We start from the raw sequence: 16,195 nt of genomic DNA, 5'->3' as shown, positions 1-16,195 counted from the left end.
AGCTGGCCTGCAAATGACTGTCGCCAAGATAAAATATTGCAAAGTCACGTGATCAGATGTTATTACACCGGCTGATGCCCCAAATCGAAAGTTAGTCACATTGCTGATAAACGATTTTCAACGACATGGTCGATTATTTTGCCCGTCGGTATGAATGTGTCTCCCCGAACCTTCACTTTATGTTGAACAAAGATCAAGTTGTTTTTGTTGATAAATGTCGTAAATATAGCTGACTGCAGACGGACATTTGATGGTGTTGTCGATATATTGGATATTAAAGTCTCCTGATGCAATTACGCTCCCCATCCGAGAATAGACAGGGATCAAAGATTGTAGGTCACTTAAAACATATTTAAAGTATTCTACATCATGGTTAGCAGGCATATTTACGCAGAAAATTTACAATGGTGCTCTATTTATGCATTACACCTCAATGCCAAATATACGATAAAAATCATTATTTTCGATACAGTAATACATGTAATGTTTTTTATACAGAATTCCTGTGCCCGTTTTACCACAGCGTAAAGGGCCGTATTGGTCAATATTAAAATCAACGTTAACAAAGCTGCCATAATTTTCATAAATTGAATTACAGAAACCTATTGATCATTGTAACAGGTTATGTTCACTGATATATGCGATATCATCTCGTTCACTATCGAGTAATTGAGCTAACGGGTATGCTGACGACATTATTCCCTGGCAGTTCCAGCTAAAAAAGTTTAAAGTCATAATTACTGAGATGAAGAGTAGCGTACTGGTTCGATGGTAGCTATTCATAAATTGTTTCGTTTTAGAACCGTTAGACGTAATGATCAGACTATGTTTTAAAGTTAACAACACAAGTACTCGTGATCAATCCCCAATGATCAAAACACAAGCCCGTCACAAGTTTTAGCTATCATTTAGTTATCCTTTACCAGATCATTAAATTGAATTCATTTATAAAGGAATAATGAATGACAACTATCTCAATAATTGGTGCGAATTTCTCGATACTAGTTAACAAGCATGCGCAAATCGCTAAATGAACCCATAATAAATACCACATGGATAATCGGCGGTCGTTTTCGTTTAAGATTTTCTAAACGATGTAATCATTATCCGATCCCATAGGTGTAGATGTTAGCTTTTACCTCTAGCCATTCTTACGTTACTGAAAGGGATTTAGGTCACGATCATTAAGAAAGTCAAACGTGATTGATCTTGTTACAAAATACTTCTTTGTCGTTAATCAATTTAACATATTTATTTCAAAGATATAGTTATTGTTCCAGGTATGTGTACGGGGAGAAGGTGCAAGGGTCTGCGGGATTACAATTCAGAATTGTAGAATATAACGGAATCGAAAATGAAGTGTTCACTACAAGTCGAAAAGATGTAAGTTCCCACTTATCTTTGAATACTCAAACTATGGAGGAGTTTATTTTTGCTTGTATTTAATATTCAACCTTTTCGAGTTTAAAACATGTTTACTATGGAGAAACAATGTTGCATGCCATTTTTGCGTCTTGAAACCAGGAACAAAAAAGAACCAGTTGTCTTTAGTTCTTCAGTATTAAGGTCCGAACGATAAAAAATGTTTCCATTAGCCGCATCTGTCTTAATGTTCGTTATCCCTTGGCACTTATATTCAGTAATCATTTTTTCTGAATTTTACTATCTTTTGACTTCAACATATTAGACACTGGCAGAAAGCCACTAATACAACCCTTTTTTAATACACATCATTATACAAATAAGCAAGAACAACTAATGAATCCAAGTCACAAACAAATGAAGTCCTACTTGAGTGTTGTCAGCTTTATAAAAACAATATACTGTTTGATTCCAAGTGATGAAATTTGTTGAGTGTTCTTTACTTCATTTAATAATGTATGACTCTCCGTTACACAATTTAATATCACTACGTATTATTTAAAACATAAAAATGATTTGCCTAACAATCGCCATGAAATATATGTTATTGGTTAATCACTTTATCTGCCATTTATAATAATATGAGTAAAAAAACGGAGTTTGAGTTTGACTAATTACGTGTTATTGTTGGTACAAACATATAAATATAGTGAATACATTTTGATATATTGTATTTAAATAATTGTAAAGAGTAATAACCGTCTTCGGCAGATAACATCCATTATAAACTCATGATATAACATGATTCAAAATTAAACATGTTCGGTTATGATTAAATCAATGCACTTAAATCACAATCGCGACAGGTTTTAATACAAGAGAACTGTATACAACTAATTCGTCAGCAATATACTTTTTTCTTAAAATAAGATACTTCCAGCTTTAAAAACTGCATTTTATCAATATGTGATGTTTATTAATAATATACATGAATGTTTGAACAGATGAGTAAACATTCCTTCTGCTAACAATATACTTCTTACTTTAGTTCTTTATATATTTTTTATAGCTTATCAATGGCTTGACAGAGTTTACTATCAACGTCCGTGACTTACAAAATGCACGTGGAAGGGGTTTTCCCGAAAATGCACGTTTGCTTCTTGAGGCTGACGTCATTGAGGATGCCACTGGGAAAGAAGAGAAATCGTCAGAGGACTTCCTTGTATTCACAAAGAGTCCCTTCCGCATTGATCTTTCAAGGTCAAAGAACACGTATAGACCTGGCATGAGTTATTATTTAAAGGTATTGTGTTTGCCATATCGCATGCATGTGGTCGAGACATTTTGAAATATATAACTTTTTAATAATTTTATCTTAATATATCTTATTTGTTCTCAAACAAAATAGTTGGTATAAATATCTTATATCTTCATTTTAGAAATAATTATTTGAGGCAGTGTGTTTATCGAATATAAACAGCGCATTCTTTTGGGCATGATGCAAATTAAAAAGAAACACCTTCACCTGTGGAACAAGGAACAATTACAATCATAACTTTAATAAGCATACTTTATCTTTATCAAGCATTGGAGTATCATATGTGGTGTTTTTGGAATGAAAAGATGACTTTGTATTGTATTGTAGATTTATATCTTTTTCAGATTGACATGTCCTACGTAAATGGGCGAAAAGCAGCCTATCAGAAAATAAAGATTCTTTGTTCGGATGGAAACGATGAACGGAAAATGGCTAAAGATGAGTTTACCACAAATGACAGAGGACAGCTTATGGAACCTTTTACAACAGGAATTACACACCAACATTTGAAATTTAAGGTAAAATACGACTTCCTTGAGCCTAATTCAATACACATTCGAGCGGACTAAACTGACTTATCTTAGGTCACACATCAGTGTTTTAATTTAATTATCAAATCACTTGACCAATACGGATGCACTATCTATACAAAATTTAGATACAAAGGAATGAATTATTTTAACTATTGTTCTTGCCAAAGAACTTAGTTTACATTTCATAAATTATTTTTGTAAATTTATCTTAAAACGTTGCAGTAAGAGAAAGCCCGGAAGCATTATTTTCTTTCTTTATACCTTAAATATGAACACGGATCTTTTCAAATTGACGATATAAGGTTATAAGATGTGTTTTGATGGTCAGTTTTAAGGTTGTCACTAGCTTTATTTCACATTTAACTGAGTAGTGCTAAATTGGTTATTTTAAATATTTTATGTTCTTCACTCGCAGGTATTCCACATAGATTACTCTGGAGAAAAAGCCATTCATATAGTCAAACCATACATCGGCAACAATCAAATGATCGTGGAAAAAGTGGAGATGGTAATGAATTGATATATTTATGCGTCAGTGTGGACATACCACGTGGTTTGTGATGTCAAATTTGGTTAATACAGTTAGCAAAACACATCTTTGCTGTTCGCTATAACCAGATAGTGTTTGCTTTTCGAAATATCAAAGTACAAACATTAATATGAACATGCATTCCGAGACTTCTGTTTAAAGGCACACATGATAAATATATGTACAAACATACTTTTTGGACAGGAAACGTAATTTGCTTTTCAAAATAACAAACAATATTTCATACATTCTGAGCATTCGTTCACGATTTTTGAAAAAAAACACAAAAACAATTGATCAACATATCGCTCAGTAACCGAGTATGGTGTATACTTTTCCCCTTAGCCTCGACTAAGAAGTAAGAATTGATATAAATGTTTTCCATGCAACATTCATCACGCTGGAGCGATTGTTTTTAGGTAGCTAGACGCTGAGGCAGCTAGACCGTTAGGCCTCTAACTATACGCCGCTAGGCCCTAGCCTTATGTACACGGTTTTATGTTTATGTTTATCTCAAAGAAATGATATGTATTTTCAAGCCTAATTTCAGTTGCATCATCATCATCATCATCATCATCATCATCATCATCATCATCTCCACCACTACCATCATCACCAACAATAACATTATTATTATTATTATTATTATTATTATTATTATTATTATTATTATTATTATTATTATTATTATCATCGTCATCTTCATCCATTTTCCCTACATTTCTCAAGTTGTTTTTTCACTCCGAGGTGTAATTTCCCCATAAGATGTAGATTCATTCGTAATTGTATGCATGTGCTATTTTTAATAAAGTGTTTTCAACTTTCATTTTTTTTTCAAAAATCAAAGACCGCTTTATGCAGTGTACAAGGGCGAGCTTGTATGCCAATACATATTTAAATCATGTGATACAATGGAACGGCTACATATTTAAAACAACACCAAAAATACATGCTTTTAAACGTATTTTGCAACAGTTGTTTGCTATTTAAAACGTTTATTTTAATTAACCAAATATTTTAAAATGTTAAATTTACTTATAACAATTATTGTCATTTGTTTGTCGCCATATCTCCCGATAAGGTACTCAAAACGCAAATAAAGATATGTTTACTGTAAACATCATCATAGTCAAACAGATTATCCGCTATGATCATGAAAACATACATGTATGTGTACTGTATTGGTCACTTGATGTAGTGGAGTTAGCGAGGCGTGTGAATACGAACAGATCACTTGAGTGTCACTCCCCTTATTTCACTCAAGTGATCACTTGAGTGTCCCTTACGGGAATATGGTTGGAGTGTGAGTGAGAGTGGATGTTCTGATTTCGGCCCAATGTGCAAATTGTCAAGTGAAAGCAAAGCGCATTACACTAGCAATAATATGTGTTAAGCTATGGCCCAATTTCGACTAAGTACTGAATATTGTAAGCGTTCACGCCACGGTACCCATGTTATATCATAATAATATTTTTGTTTCAGGAAAATGAACAGTTTATTCGAGCATCCACAAACATGAATGCTTTCAGTCGATTTTCTGGAATTATAATGATGGTAGGTGAAGACATTCTCGTAATTATTTGGTAGTGTTGGAATCCGGGTCGATTTTCGTTGTTGTTATTAGACTTTTACCATTAATAATATTGAACATTAACCTATAAAAAGTCCACACTTGCAATAATCAGTTTGACAAACATTATTATTACATAATTGGGTTGGGGCACAAGTTATCACAATGTTAGAATATAGTCATACCAGCAATGTGTCAGCCTATCATTAAGATAATTAAAAGTAATTACAGGCATCGTTCCTGAACTTCTATTGCATTAAAATTAAAAGTATATATAATCTACTGGGGTCACTTTCAACAAATGGCGTGTTGTTAGTGTGGTTCTCTCGAAAGTACATATCTCAATAAAATCGATATGTTAAATCATTTAACACTTCAACAGATTTTTTTCTCGTAGGCAATGTTTTCAAACAGTTTTAAATTATGATACAGAATCATTTAACTTAACCTCTAAGTCATACACATTGGTTATTGTATAGTATTTTTTAAGATAACGTCACGTGGAGAAATTGTAGACACCTCATTCAATAAACCAACGAATGAAATCAACATGCGACTGGAAAATAGTATTTATAAGAAGGTTTCTCCTGGGGCCCGATTGCTCGCCTTTTATGTTGACAAAGATGACAATAGAATTGTGGCTGACTCGACAAAGTTTGCTGTCGACCCTGTGTGCAGAGGTACACCGGTATGTATGTAGAACAAGACAATAACATATGTAAAATATATTGTTGTTTTAAATTCCCCAAACCTTTAGGAGTGTTAAAAAAGTACATGTTTTTAAACGACTACCCTAGTTTTAAGGTAACCAGCGAGTGCAATACAATTATATAACCTTAAAAGACAGTATAAATAGAAGTGTCTATACTTCTGAATGGTGATATTCTCCTCTGTCTAGGAGAACGGTTATTAGGTAGGAACTGAGACCCAAACCTACAGTTAACATTATGAGATAGAGAGGAGTTTCTACGTTCAAGAGTAGAATAGTAGAGCTGTATCAATTTGATATGTTTTACTATTCTAAACCTTTAGCCCATTCAGCTATTCACATCAAACATCAGCGTGTATAGTGACACAATATCAACGACGTCATTTCCGAATTGCAATTTAGTTTTGTTATTACAACCTTATATATATATATTCATCCTCTATGTTATATTAAACACCGAACGTCTAGACCATTCCTTATCAACACTCTTGGTCAAAGTGAAAGTTTAAACGTTAATTCAATCCATATATGTTTAAAGTGTAATACATGTGCATAAAGGCCCTTAAGCATACTTCTATGAGTGTCCTATATCATTATATAATGTATATTTACATTAATATATAAACACATACCTATATATATATATGTCTTATTCAAAACCATTATAACCTTACATCGGTAGTTTTAAGAAGTGGCTTTAAGGTACATGCACAAAGTGCTACAAACTTAGGCGCATTTGTTCTATTCCAAAAATATTATCTTATGCATTATATGTATAACAATTGTTATATATGCACACAAGTTGTTTAAAACAGAAATAACATCAAATGTTTTAAAAAGATATGCCTTTTGTTAAATGCACCACGAACACGAGCATGTGTGTTTTCTCCAGGTTCTCCGGTTTACCCCATTAAAACAAGACCACACGCTCACTCAACATCGTGCAAACAAGAGTTGAAAAGTATAGTTTTAAAACCTACAATCGTAGCTATATAAATGTAATTTAGTTTGTATTATTAAAAACTTAATATTATGAGGTAAGTGCGCAAATACCTAAAACCGATACGAGTCAACGTTACTTAGTACGTTGTTGTAGTTCCTGCACGATAAGTATGCTGTTTTTTATTTGTTCTAGCTTGAGTTGAAAACAAAGAAAAGCGAAATATATCCCGGCGACAGAACTGAACTGACGGTGACTGGACCGAATGGAATGTGGGTCGGATTTAACATCATGGACAAAGCGTTGCTTTTGCTCAACAGTGACAACGTCCTCAAGCACGATACGGTACTATTGTTAGAGAACAAGTCCTCACAATACGCTTCCCTTACTTAATACTGAAAGTTAATAGTCGTAATTAAGAAAAAGGTAATTTGATTGATAAGGATTCGCTCATTGCTCCGAAAATAACCAATGACTAAACTTATTATTGTACTTAATTGTTCCAAATAAATGATTTATTGTTGTCCTTGTTTCTGTAGATATTCCAAGCAATGGACTCTCATGACCTTGGTTGTGGAGCTGGGAGTGGAGAGACTAGCGAAGAAATTTTTAAGGTCCTTTAAATATAAATAACGTTTTATTTCATTTCATTACTAAATGAACGGGTGATTTTAATTTTTCACTGCAGTTAATGTATTAAAATGGACATTTGATCGTCTTCCCATCCCCTTTTCATATGAATTAATAGTTTTTCGCTGATTGAACTGTATGACAAATTGTTAAACGTATTGCACAAATATTTCTAAACTAAACGGATGGCAAAACTTAAGATTTTCACTTAAAAGTTTTGTTTTTTTTTATAAATGGTGCAAAAGGATATTTTAAGTGAAAAGTATTTGTCTTTTACTTAAAGGAAACCGTGATGTTATTGCAATGATTTTTTTTTTTCAAATATGCACACGTTCTTATGAAACTTTTGCGTTGAATACAACTAAAATGATAATTTGCCTGATTTTATTTATTATAGTATAAATATTATACTTTGTCATTTTAAAATTCGGGCGTACCGATAATAACCAATTATTTAGCCCTGATCATATCTTATATTTATAATACAGACTAGCCTTTATTGACCATTGATTTTGCCCTAACCTATACATTTTCATTATAGAATGCAGGATTAACGATATTGACAAATGCTAGAGTCACCCAGACAGATTTGACACGAACCAGTGAACACTGTAATAAAATGAACAGAAGACGTCGAAGGAGCGCTTCTTCACTAGGTCAGCAATTGTTTAAATATTGTTTTGTTTGGAAACCTCAAATTTATAAAATTAATTATATATAGAACAATTGTGATTGTATTGATTACTTATTTTGAAATATTAAGTTAAATACTTATAAAAATGATGAATTCCTCTAAATATGTTTAATAATTGATAATTTCTCGAAGTTTAAAATACCATGACTTAGATTTTCATGGCTCTTTATTGTTTCAGAATGCCATCCCGAGATGCATAACTGCTGTGAGATCGGCGAGTTGCTTGCTGATGGTCTGCTTGAGTTGAAGGATAATCAACTTGATCATAGGAATATCGAGGTCGATCTTAACCCTCGGAACGATTGTATGGCCAATGCATTGGATATCCGCAGAAAAAAACATATCACACATGCTTGCATCATCTCTATATACAAGTTTTGTTTTGAAAAACTCTCTTCAGAGCTTAAAGGTATGCTTGACGTTTCAGTTTCAACTATTTTGTTAATAACATGCCATTGTAAGTCGACGAATGAAACATATAACTTGTCATAATAGACATATAGATGCAAATTTACTCAAACAAAACAAAATATTATAGTTGTATTGGATTCATCAGAGATTGAATTGAAAAGGAAATATTGTATGTCAATTTATACAATCAGTGATATGATATATGAACATAAGCTCATATCACATTCAAATACTTCTAGACCAAGGCTTGGAGGCAAGATCCATTTTTGCTGATGATGAGCAGTACAAAAAGGACCTGAACACAATTATTGAGTTATTCAACCACGTGCCAGCAATAAGATCACGTTTTGAGACTTCGTTTTTCTTTGAAGAACACGAACTAAAGTAAGTTTCAGCTACTTGTCATCCTAACCAAAGTTTGTGATCCTTTGTAAAAGAATCAGGTCAATTACTACTCTTATACTTGTATTAAATCACAAATACAACCTGTAAAAATAACGTCATTGGAACATACCTCTTTGAAATGAATGATCCTATAGGTGGATTTTAAATAGTTATCGCGAGTCATTGAATACTTTTGTATTTTTTTATGTAAGACCATTATCGATATTTGAAATGAAAAAAGTAAACAATGCAACATTGATTATAAATATTGCTTCAATTACTCTCCTAGAACCATGTATTAACTTTTGTAATAGTTATTTTGCTTTTCAGAAAGAAGGCAAGATGTTGTTTTTTTGTTTTATTGAACATTCAAGGGTTATTTTCTACGGATAACTTCTATGTTTCAAACAATCGGAGTATAGTTTTACTGTTTCCTCGTATGAGCCAATATCTTATGTAAATAATAGCGAAAACGCAAACGTAGCTGGGAAGATAAAAAAAATATGACTCCTTTATCGGTATGATGTCATTTTAGTGTAAATCTGAAGCGATGGTCTATTTAAAGTAATTATTGATTGGGATGAATAATTATAATAAATAAATTATATTGTTACTGTATTATATTGCAATATATATCACCCCGTGAACACCACAATAAAATATTTCTATCGTAGTAGAACTTCTATATTATGTTTAGTGATCACTCTTAAACATATTGCTATCTTAGTATAAAAACATTGATCCCCAATATGTAAATCAAATTAAAAAATAAACACAACAATACAAGTTTAATATTGATTTAAAATTAATTTTGGAGCATTGTATTCCAGGAATGGACTTTTTAAAAATGATGTCAAATACAGAGATTCCATAACGGAATGGAGTGTTCAAGCCATCGGTAAATTTAAATACTTCGGTTTATCGGTTTTAAGTGTATGAAACTTAGTGTAAGCAATACATATAGAATGTACAATTCCCTTGCGGACAAAAGATTTGATACTGAGCAAACTGGGATGACATTGGTTTGGAGTCAGTTGTTTGTTCATGTACAACATTTCTGGTAAATATAGAGGTACCAGGGAAATGTAGATTCCATAACGGAATGGAGTGTTCAAGCCATCGGTAAATTTTAATACTTCGGTTTATCGGTTTTAAGTGTATGCAACTTAGTGTAAGCAATACATATAGAGTGTACAATTCCTTTGCGGACAAAAGATTTGATACTGAGCAAACTGGGATGACATTGGTTTGGAGTCAGTTGTTTGTTCATGTACAACATTTCTGGTAAATATAGAGGTACCAGGGAAAATGTAGGCTACGAATAATGATTATTAAATTAAAAACGTAATTAAACAAAACACATATTCAAGACCAAATTGCAAAAAAAAAAAATAATCAGCTCGACAAATGTTATTTAATTGGATTTCATAACATATAATTTAGATTATCAGGTTTTTGAATGCAACTTTTGTTTAAGTTGAAGGTACACCCAAAAGTGTGATATTTCTCGTGTAAATTGAAAAGGCTTTAGAATATCATGGTTTGGTAGCAACCTTATCTTTCAATTCTAGGTATATCCGAATCTGAAGGGGCTTGTATCGCAGAATCAATCGACGTGAAGACTTTCAAGCCGTTCTTTATCCAACTTGATCTACCTTACAAAGCTACTCGATTTGAAAGTTTCAATATTAAAGCGACCATATTCAACTATGAAAACAAAAAGCAAAGTGTAAGTTTATTGTCATAGTTTCCTTTTTTCTTTATTCAGGATTGTTGGGATAAGAGTGAGGTTTGTGCACGTAAATTGGTTTAAACCCCCAGTAAATTTACAATTTCCAGTGCGGTACCTAACATTCCTTGATAAACATAACTAGTTCTTTCATAAAGTATATATGCACTGGAGTTTTGTGCTGTTGTTCCATGTTTCTTGTTTGTGATTTTGTTTTTGTTCTATGTCTACCCTTTACCATTAAATGGGGTTTATGTTTAAATATTTGGCTACTGAGCTTCTTTCTGTAGTTTTTCACTTAAGTATTTTAATGGCAGATATGTCCCAGATATGCACCTACGTACGCAGTTAATCACTGCTTTATCGATGAAAGTAAGTTAGTTTCGGGTTCCGTTCAGGAACAATTAAAACAACAACATACCAATAATAATTTATTTAATGACTGATGACAGATTTGGTTTCCGTGTACAATGTCCAAACTTATAAATATAATCAAAATACATGTTTATTATATTGTTTCTTCCAAAAGAAAGATTTATTAAAAATTGACAACGATAAACATATTCACAATTCACAACACACTGTCCTACATAAAAGAAAAAATATAATCAATAGATGCTTATGAAATACCATAAATATATGTTCAACAGCAGACAATATGCATAGCTAGAGACAATTTGGAGGTTAAAGAACACTTATACTTTTACATATATATATTACTTTTAATAATAACGACTTTTCATCACTTACTTATTACTGACATGCGTTTTTGCTGGAAATGATATTCGACTTTGATATATAATCTCCCTTTGACTGGCGGCGTTTCTCTTGTGGCGGTTTTGGCCGCCAGATGAATCATTGTTTTTGAGAAAAAGCGTCCTCTACATTCGGGATTTTATCTTTCAAACATAGGTATGTTTAACTTCTATTGATCAATGGGAGAACTGTATTTTATTCATGCCAATTTTCTCTTTTCAGGCCAGTGTGTATCTAAAAGGAGCTACCGGACTTTGCTATGGCACTTCTCCTGGAAAGAACTCACCACGAAGACGGATTGAACTGGTATTTAGATTAAACACTTATGCCATTTCCAATATCAATTACATTGATAGGTACATTTTTCATAAAAAATATACATTCTTGCCTAACAGGAGCCCAACAGCGCCCACACCGTGTCATTCTCGGTCATACCTTTGGTAGCTGGGGAAATTCCTGTTACGGTTTCAGCGTTTGTTAGCTCCAACATATCAGGAAAGGCCGATGTCATCGAAAAGAAGCTTCATGTTGTTGTGAGTGTTATTATTTATTATGCAGTGGAAAACACAGATCCAAGCCTGAAAACCAATTATTTAATTACAACCCTGTTTAAAGACACTTGTAATTCAACAAAGACTGGTAGCATATTCATCAAATTATCTTTGTTCATGAATGACATTTTAAGGAATACATCACATGTAACGCCGTCCACAATCCGTAATCCCAAAAATCAATTCTAACACATTTTGAATATTTGCGTGCGTCTGAGGATTTAAACATGTATGTAAAACTGCATTTAATTTCATATTTGATAAATGCAAATTGAACGTTATATACATCTATATGTGATGGCCATACTTATGTTAACGGTTGCATATATATATGTACATGTATTTGGTCGGGCTTAACCCTTATTGCATTTATCTTTAGTTACAATGTTCATTGACTCAATAAGCAGATATCTTTTTTATATAATTATTTGCAATTTTATTTTATGGGCCGTTGCAATTCTTGTTTATCAACAGTGCTTTGATAAGGATGGACTATCTTATACTTTATGTCAATCAGTATATGAAATCTTATGATCAATACCCGATTGGTAAAATCCGGAAAACTTAAACAGTTTAAATGTGTTGATCAAATGATTCAATACTGTAACAGCAACATCAATTCTAATATTCGGTAAGTTTTTTCGAAAGTTCAACGCTCCAAATAATAGTTTAATCCTTTCAATTAGGTCGTGTGAAAATGCAATAGCGTTATTGTTCCATCGACAACATCCCTTTCATTTCAACTCACTAACAGACTATTTAATCTATCAATTGTATTCCGAAGATGTCGTAATTGAAATAATAATGCGTTCATCTACATGTACGAGTACGAACGCGTGTAACCATCTTGTTTTAACAATAAATAAGCAATGGGATCAGCCGAAAAATGCAATGTATGCTAAATTCACCATCCTTAAATGTAACAATTCAACTGTTCTTCAAATATCCCTGTTAGTATAATTATGACACCATAAATCATACGATTTCATTCCAGCATTTGTTAGAATAACATGTTTCAACTAAATCTATTAAGACATTTAAATACATTATATTTAAGAATATACCATAGTGTGCAAGTTCAACTTGAATATATGTATTAATATTATGGATTATGTATGGATTACCATATTAACATTTGACATGAACTTCTTAAATAGAATGAGGGTATCATGGAAACGACACAAATCCACGCTTGTTTGGACCCTAACAATCAAATGGAGGATTGTAGGAACTCGCCACAAGTGACTTCAAATGGTAAGGAAAAATTCTTAGTTATCACAAAATTTACATACAATATAACATTTTCATTTAGAATACTTATAGAATGCTAATATTCAGCTGAAATATTACAATAATAACTTTTAGACTATATCTTTTCATAAAGTCTGTGCACTTTGTGCTTCCAAATGCTTGCGTTAACGGACCAACTTCAATGAAGCAGTAATTTACAATAGAGGCCTTTTTACTTTAAAATGGCTGGAGAGCGCCCTTCCGCAGCATTTTGTCGCAAAAATGAACTGCAAAACCATGTTTTCTTGCTGCGAATGGGGCTTAATCTTTCCCAAACCTGAACTTTTGATCAACTAGTTCTGACCTTGTCAAAACACATAATGTCCTGCCTACGCATCTCTCATATGGAAACAACACATGTTTTTAATAATAATTTCAGATCCGCTGTACGAAGACCAACCATTTCGAATTTACGAATTTGATCTGACGTTACCAGCACAAGCTTTGACTGGAACAGGCTCGGCAACAGCCTATATTGAAAGTACATACATTATAAATTATTTTGTTACGGGCCGATTTAAGGTAAAATTCATTATAATCATTTAAAGAAAAGAAATTTAAAGAATAAAAAAAATTATAATGTGTGTTTTGTGAATATGGGGCTTCTAAGTGAAATAACAGTAGTGAAAATAGAAAAAAGTGAAAATATAAACTTTGTAAACTACTTTTAAAATTAAGAATAGTTACTTCCCTTTGATCAAAACCGGGTACATCACTTTTAAACAGGTAAATTATGTCAAAGAATGATAATTTGAAACTGCCAAAAGGTTGCATAGTTCAAATAAGCCTTTTCATGGCAATAAACATAACTTTCCGTTTATTACGGAAATGGTTATTTCATTCTTAAACACTTTATTTTAAGGGTTAATCTTTGATGTCTACAAAACATAAGATGAAAGCAAATGCTTGAAACTGGTTGTGATGTTAAAACATTAATTTAATGTCACTAAACTGTCTGATTTTGTTATAAAAATTGTGAATCCCTGGAAATCCACATAACAATTCGTTTATAAAATTAAAAACCCTTCATTACGTCAACTGTCAACGACAAAGGTAGGTCTTCACTCTTCATCTTGGAAACGACTCTACAGGCGAACCAGACTTATCTCTGTCAGCGGGTTGAATGAATATTCATATAAACTTCTCATGAAACAAATATAAATCTTGTAATAATGTTTTAATACAATGATATTCGTTGACACTTTCGACCTTGAAAGCTTTCGATCAGTAATCGGCGACCATAAAATAGAAAAATCTTGTTAAAAAAACTAGAGGCTACTTTTTCAGTCCAAATATTCTGGAAATTTGTCAGACAGGTCATTTCGTTGATTTCTAGATCAAATTTAATATGGGTCATCTGGGGTCAAAAACTAGGTCACAGATCCCAAATATGGAAAAACGTTGATAACACACTAGAGTTAACATTTTCAGTCCAAATATCCCGGTATTTTGTCAGAAAGGTTGTTTTGATGATATCTACCTCGTTACCTGGCAACGCAGGTGCCCTCGGGTCGGATTTTTTTATCCGGAACGAAAACACATGACAGATATTATTATTCTAGGTAATATTATGGACGCCGTAGTCGCAGCTTTACTTGACGGGGTTGATACGATTTTCAAAGAGCCAAGCGGATGTGGCGAACAAAATATGATTAAAACAGCACCAATCGTTTACGGGATGAATTACCTCAAACAGACAGGACAAGAAACCGCTAAAAATGAAGAAACCGGAACAAATTGGATTAAAAAGGGTAACATAAGTGATTGGAATCTTGTTGATCAAAATATGATGTATTGTTCTGAATGTCGTCATGGTCGTGTGTTTTTGTGTGTATATATATTAAAGTATTGTTTAATTAAATTAACAAATAAATTGATGACAGCGAATGCAACCAAGAAACCCAAGATTGAAGATCGCATAAATTTCCACTAACTGACTACGAGCTTTCATATTCAATGACGACATTTGTGTCTGTCGAATTTACACTTATAGATACTTGTTATCAAGTAATTAAAAATAAATAAGGCAAGAAGTTTGTTTTCGTTGTTTTACATCCGTGATAAATATTGACGGATATTTAAAATTGTTTTATTATTGGGTAAATGATGCCAAGCCTTTAAAGCGACTCAGTTCCAATGAATTAAACAATGTCAGCTGGTGATTATAAACATCCAAAATAATTTCCTAACATCTGTCGATTTCTTGATTTGAAAGGAATGATAAAGAAAATAAACGATTGTTTCAGTGTAAGATCGATATATATATATATATATATATATATATATATATATATATATATATATATATATATATATATATATATATATATATTTTCACGAATTACCATCAAAAGATCTTGTAACGATTGGTGTAGCGATGAGTGAAATATTACTTTTGACGTTCACGAGTAGGAATTTATAAACATTAATGAAAGGCTTTCAGAAACCGCTTGAAAACGTCATTCCAATAATGTGCGTGTTGCGCGTCTGTGTGTGTGTCGTTGTTTGTGTGTGTGTGTGGGTGCCGTTGTGTGTGCGTGCGTGCGAAATTTTCGTTGCGTTAACTTCAAACTTAATTTACAGGTAGATCTTATTCAGGAGAAGTGTAATGCACAAAAACATTAAGTTTGGTTGCTGTTTTTCCTTGGGCATTGCCATTTGTTTATTTTTGTATTTATTTTTGTGCGGATTTTAATCTACCAAATTGTTATGGTATTGACCTTAAATACTGATAGTTCATATTGAAAAACGTGAAGTGTACAGGAACCATAGCTTATGTGCATGTTTTA

At 32.5% G+C, this 16,195-nt stretch overlaps 1 protein-coding gene across 1 annotated transcript in view; it reads left to right on the top strand.

Moving 5' to 3' along the window:
• The first annotated feature begins 745 nt into the window (after positions 1 to 745).
• The window catches only part of LOC128215215 (complement C3-like), a 34,735-nt gene continuing 19,285 nt past the window's right edge, over positions 746 to 16,195 (top strand). The window contains exons 1-19 of the mRNA XM_052921922.1: positions 746 to 771; positions 1,281 to 1,383; positions 2,432 to 2,665; positions 3,025 to 3,198; positions 3,629 to 3,721; positions 5,225 to 5,296; positions 5,803 to 6,000; positions 7,157 to 7,306; positions 7,501 to 7,575; positions 8,133 to 8,247; positions 8,464 to 8,694; positions 8,936 to 9,080; positions 9,911 to 9,978; positions 10,652 to 10,809; positions 11,788 to 11,871; positions 11,961 to 12,098; positions 13,274 to 13,370; positions 13,786 to 13,887; positions 14,969 to 15,157. Of these exons, the coding sequence (XP_052777882.1) occupies positions 746 to 771; positions 1,281 to 1,383; positions 2,432 to 2,665; positions 3,025 to 3,198; positions 3,629 to 3,721; positions 5,225 to 5,296; positions 5,803 to 6,000; positions 7,157 to 7,306; positions 7,501 to 7,575; positions 8,133 to 8,247; positions 8,464 to 8,694; positions 8,936 to 9,080; positions 9,911 to 9,978; positions 10,652 to 10,809; positions 11,788 to 11,871; positions 11,961 to 12,098; positions 13,274 to 13,370; positions 13,786 to 13,887; positions 14,969 to 15,157 (2,452 nt within the window). The remainder of the gene's footprint in view (positions 772 to 1,280; positions 1,384 to 2,431; positions 2,666 to 3,024; positions 3,199 to 3,628; positions 3,722 to 5,224; positions 5,297 to 5,802; positions 6,001 to 7,156; positions 7,307 to 7,500; positions 7,576 to 8,132; positions 8,248 to 8,463; positions 8,695 to 8,935; positions 9,081 to 9,910; positions 9,979 to 10,651; positions 10,810 to 11,787; positions 11,872 to 11,960; positions 12,099 to 13,273; positions 13,371 to 13,785; positions 13,888 to 14,968; positions 15,158 to 16,195) is intronic.

Source organism: Mya arenaria, chromosome 13 (assembly GCF_026914265.1).
Source record: "Mya arenaria isolate MELC-2E11 chromosome 13, ASM2691426v1".
Taxonomy (NCBI): Eukaryota; Metazoa; Mollusca; class Bivalvia; order Myida; family Myidae; genus Mya; species Mya arenaria.
The sequence above is the reverse complement of the archived record's forward strand: the minus strand, read 5'-3'. Positions and strand labels throughout refer to the sequence as shown.